This window comes from Populus alba, chromosome 7, assembly GCF_005239225.2.
Source record: "Populus alba chromosome 7, ASM523922v2, whole genome shotgun sequence".
Lineage (NCBI taxonomy): Eukaryota > Viridiplantae > Streptophyta > Magnoliopsida > Malpighiales > Salicaceae > Populus > Populus alba.
Window position 1 is genome coordinate 13,684,105 of NC_133290.1, and position 4,784 is coordinate 13,688,888.

General features: G+C 30.9%; 1 protein-coding gene across 1 annotated transcript; it reads right to left on the reverse strand.

The window, feature by feature from the left end:
* Positions 1–1,999: 1,999 nt before the first annotated feature.
* On the reverse strand, positions 2,000–3,463 carry LOC118040347 (U-box domain-containing protein 28). Its single transcript, XM_035047265.2, has one exon. The coding sequence runs from the start codon at positions 3,379–3,381 to the stop codon at positions 2,137–2,139; it is 1,245 nt and encodes a 414-aa protein (XP_034903156.1). The 5' UTR covers positions 3,382–3,463; the 3' UTR covers positions 2,000–2,136.
* Between the last annotated feature and the right edge of the window lie 1,321 nt (positions 3,464–4,784).

Sequence of the window (4,784 nt, forward strand, 5' to 3'; positions counted from 1 at the left end):
AAGTCTGTCATGACTAGATGAGGATTTATCCCTAAATAGATTACGTAGATGATCTAACATATGCATTTATGGACCAATATGACAGGTCTAGATTCAAGATGAGGTTTGATCATGCCAAACCAAAATGATAACCCAAAAAAACCAAAACTTTTTATCTAATCATTGAATTGCGTTTAATTTTTTACAAGAGCTTCCATAAATCTTTTTTTTAGAGAAGTTATGGCATCGCTACCCTGACTATTGGAAATTTAAATTTCAAAAATATCGCATAGGGTCTTGGTTTTGGCAAGGTTTTGGTAATTTTAACAGTTTTGTGATTTTCTTTATAAAATAGTTGATGAATTAGTTTTGAATTTAAATAAATATTATAATTATAAACCACATTATTAATTAAAATTTTATTATCGTTAGCAACCTTGACATTCAAGAATATATTATTTCACCCAATTTTTTATTTTTTTATTTTTTACTTCTGTATCATTACAATGTATCTTACAAGTAGACAATCAACACTGCACATGGCACAGGAATTCTTTCTTGTTTTCTTGCATGAACCATGAAAATAACCGAAACATAGATCCCGAGAAAAATGCACTGAACCCTGAACAACCACATTCTTCAACCTTCACATCCAGACTAGTCCGAGCCTTATGATTTCAGCTGTTGACTGAAAATAATTGTGATTTTTTAAAATTTAAGATATGTAAATAAAAAAGGTTATTTAGTATTTAAAATAATGGTTAATTAATATGTTTAAGTGTTTGGATTTTTTTTTAATTTGAAGAATTCCAGATTTATGGTAGAAGTTTAATCACAAAAATAATCTCAATCAGAGGACTTAAAAATTCTTTATTGATAAATTAAATATATTTATGGGAAAAATATTAAATGATTTAAGACACTAAATGACTTAAAAAAATTAAATTCAAGGAACAACAATGTTTGTTCTTGAGTTTTTAGTTGGTTGATGCTTTAAAAATTTATATATCTTTATCTTAAAAGATAAAAGGTTATGACCTTTTACCTAGATGATTTAGGAGTATTTATATCTTCTGAACTTTATCGTTTTCAAAGAAATGAAGAACTGAAAAATCATATATTTTTAGTGACATTAATGAGAGACAAATATATCTTACATATTATTAATGAGATAGTAAGTATACTAGATTCCTTAAAAAACCTTGTAAACACTTATTAGTATAGACAGATGGTTTATCATATTTTTTATTATAGAGGATCGTCAATAATCAAACATGTAGTCTTAAAACTTAGTAATGTCCAAGTTTTTTTAAGTTTGATATATTTATCAGATCCATGTTATCCTAAACTTAACTAATTATCAAGCTCGAATATTCTAGGTCTAATATGTTTATGTTTATTAAATTCATATTATCTTAGGTTTGATTATCAACTAAGTACAAATACTTTAAGTCTGACGCACTCATCGTACCCATTTTATTTATAAAAATTTTTTTTAAAAAAAAAATAACTACTTTTCCTTAACACCATCGAATTAACGGCGATGCTACACTAATGATATCCTCGTTAAACCGTTGGATTTAAATCTTGATAAAACGAGGTGGCAACAATACCAATATTGGTAAATACTTCATTCATTAAACCATTAGATTTGAATCTTGAGATTTACTGGTGCCGGTTTTCTAGACTTCATCTTGAATCAATCTCCTCATTGACAAAGATATAGTTTTAACATTGAATCCATTATTGCTTCTCTTCCAATCTAACTGGTGATTAATTGACCCGAAATCTTAAATAAGATGAGAATTGACCCGGACAAATCCCGACAAGCCAGCTACCAGCACAGTTAGGTTTAATTCAAAGTACTTCCAATCACTTGGCTAGAAGAATTCTACTTATGGTGAATGACGAGTTCAAATTTTTCAACACAAGAACGATTTTGTAGCATATGATTTTTCACTTTCATTTACAAAACAAGACAATAAATATAAACATCAAATAAAAAACTAACAATCTCCTATCCAAAATCATGCAATTTCATTCTCTTTTGTATTCACCAACAAAATTTTCCTTTCGATTTACAAGAACAAGGAAATCTTTAAATCTCTCTTGAAAAAAGAGAGAAAAATTATATCAATCACCCCATATTTGGAAACATCAGAAGGGCATGATATGAGTAGTCTTAGTATCATAACTAGAAAGACAAGAACTAAACTTAGAATTCACCCTGAAAATCTTCAACAAATCACCAGACATTTGCCTAACTACAGGTGAACAGTTACTTTGCATTAACAACAGTATCTTCGTCAATCCGTTACTCTTCACTAAAGCATCTTGTGCATCACCATCTCTAAACAAATAACACACACTCCACAATATCATCACCGCATGCTCCGTCGTCTCGCTCGAAACTTTCAGTACTTTGTTCATCACAGCCTCCACGCACGCCGTGTCACTGCAAAACTCCGCCCTCCCTTCTCTCAACGATGTTACCATTTCTAGCAACTTCAATGCCTTTTCTATGATCGAAACGCTCGCTTTCTGCCCCCCGGTTAATAACTTTCTTAACTCTGCAATTACTTTGAAATTGATTAGGTTGGTCTTGACTCGTTTCGACATAGAAATCGCGATTAAACATGATAAACTTCCTTCGATCAATCTTGGATCATTTTCTAAGCTGATCAATTTCACCAATTCGAGCAAGAACCCTTCTTTCTCCGAGACTATCTGTTTAGACTCTGCGTCGAGGGTTATAGCTTCGATTATTTTAAGAGCTCCAATTCGTGAACTCACGCTTCTTCCTCGTTTTAAGACAGCAAGGAGGGCAGACAAACAATCATTGTTTTGCTTCAGAATCAACAACCTTAAAGCTCTGTAATCTCCAACTTTGTTCAAAATCAAAACAAAAACTTTAACAACTCGTTCGAGAAAATTAATGTCTTTATCACCGACTAGAAAACCAACAAGCATTTCAACAAAGCCATCAAATTTCGCCAAGAACTCGCAGTTCTCTTCGGATTCTTTAGCGAAACAAATGAATTTCGACAAACGATCAGTTTTATCCTTCCGGGCTCTCATTTCTTTAACCAAAACTTCAATATCTTCCCTCGTGACGACCGAGCTGGCGGCTGAGTCAACTCGGTTGTCTTTCTGAGTCTGGACCGAGTCGGACCAGATCTTGATGAGCCTCTGCAGAGTGCGGTTTGGCACAAACTCCTTGCTGTTGAGAACCTGCATGGTGGCGGGACACGTGTTGTTGCCGCTATCCAACCAGCGTTCGATGCTGGTGCGGTCGTAGGTGACTCCAGTACAGAGACTGACAGGTGATTTCATAACGTCAAGTGAGATTGGACACCTGAAGAAACTAGGGACTGTAACGTACAAATCAACGTCTCTCACCATTTTTTTTTTTTTTTTACTTCTGGCTGTTTGGGCGCTGAGAAAGGTAGAGAAAATGAGAGAGCAGGAATGGGAAAGAGAGGGGAGAGGGTGGGTTTAAAAGAGAAAGAGAGTCAAAGGTTCGGTGACGTCAGATTTTGCTTTTTGAGTATTTTTCATATATATATATGGCTTTTTATTTTTGGAGGTCTCTGGTCAAAGAGTGAGCTTGTTTTCTTTGCTTTGCGTGTGCTGTAGTACATTAGTGCGTGTGAGTTGGAGTTTTTAGAAATTACAACTCTATTGATTAGGCTAGATTTTTTGTCATTATTATAAAATTTGATTCAACTTTTAAATTTAAAAAATCTAAATTTAATTATTTTTTTTAACCTGATTTTTAAGTTAAATTATATAAAAATTATCTTACTCACCAGATAAATTTTTTTTAAAAAATGAAATTAAATAAAAATTTTATATTAAATGATGAAAAAAAAGGTTAAAAAGCCTAAAGAATTAAAAACAACATATTAAAGTATACGATTAGAGAAAACAAAAGGAGACGATAGTGTGATAAAAAATATAAAATCGATTAACTATTAACTATTAACTTAATATTGAATATAAAAATAAATAAAATCTTATATTAAATAAAAAAATTTAAAAAAAGCTAAAAAAAAATCAAGGAGATAAACACATCGAAATTTTAAAAAATAAAAAATAAGCTAGGAACTCAAATATCCAATTAAAAAAAGTCATAGGCATGTTATGAAATAGTCTAAGTGCATGAGTCAGAGTTAAGCTTGTGCGTCTAGTCTTTATTTTTTTTTTTTCATTTTATATGGGGCAAAGGAGCTCACCTCCTCCTTTTCTTTTCAATGTCATGTGATAGTTACGGAAAAACATTCTCAATCTATTTCAATCTTAAATAAAATTGCAAGAATTATTTTTTATATTATTTATTAATATACTTTTTCAAGTAAAAGTAATTTGGGTTTAAAACTTGTATAAGTCAATATTATCTGTGTTTAATTTTTATTAATTAAAATGAAAAATGGTGGAATTTGAACTCGTGATTATTTGGTTAATAAAACTCTGATATCAAAACTAATTTAATATAATTATGTCAAAGAATGATCTCAATCTAATAATTTAAATGATTACATGAGATAACATAAATAATTTTATATTAATAAACAAAATTTAAATCAGCTCCAAGCCCTCCCCACTAAGTTTCAACACATAACTAGTAATAAAATTATTAAACAAATACTTCAACATGTCGTCTCTTAAACATGAAATATTTTGTTTTGATGGAGATTTGAACGCCCAACATCTACTCTTTCACACGTTAATTATTGAGCTACAACACCTAGCAAGTAATAAAACAATTAAACAAATATTTCAGCTTGGTTCATTGTTTAAAGAGT

Bases quoted from the DNA above. Each gene is read 5' to 3' on its own strand.
- LOC118040347 (XM_035047265.2), bottom strand. From the start codon at position 3,381: ATGGTGAGAGACGTTGATTTGTACGTTACAGTCCCTAGTTTCTTCAGG.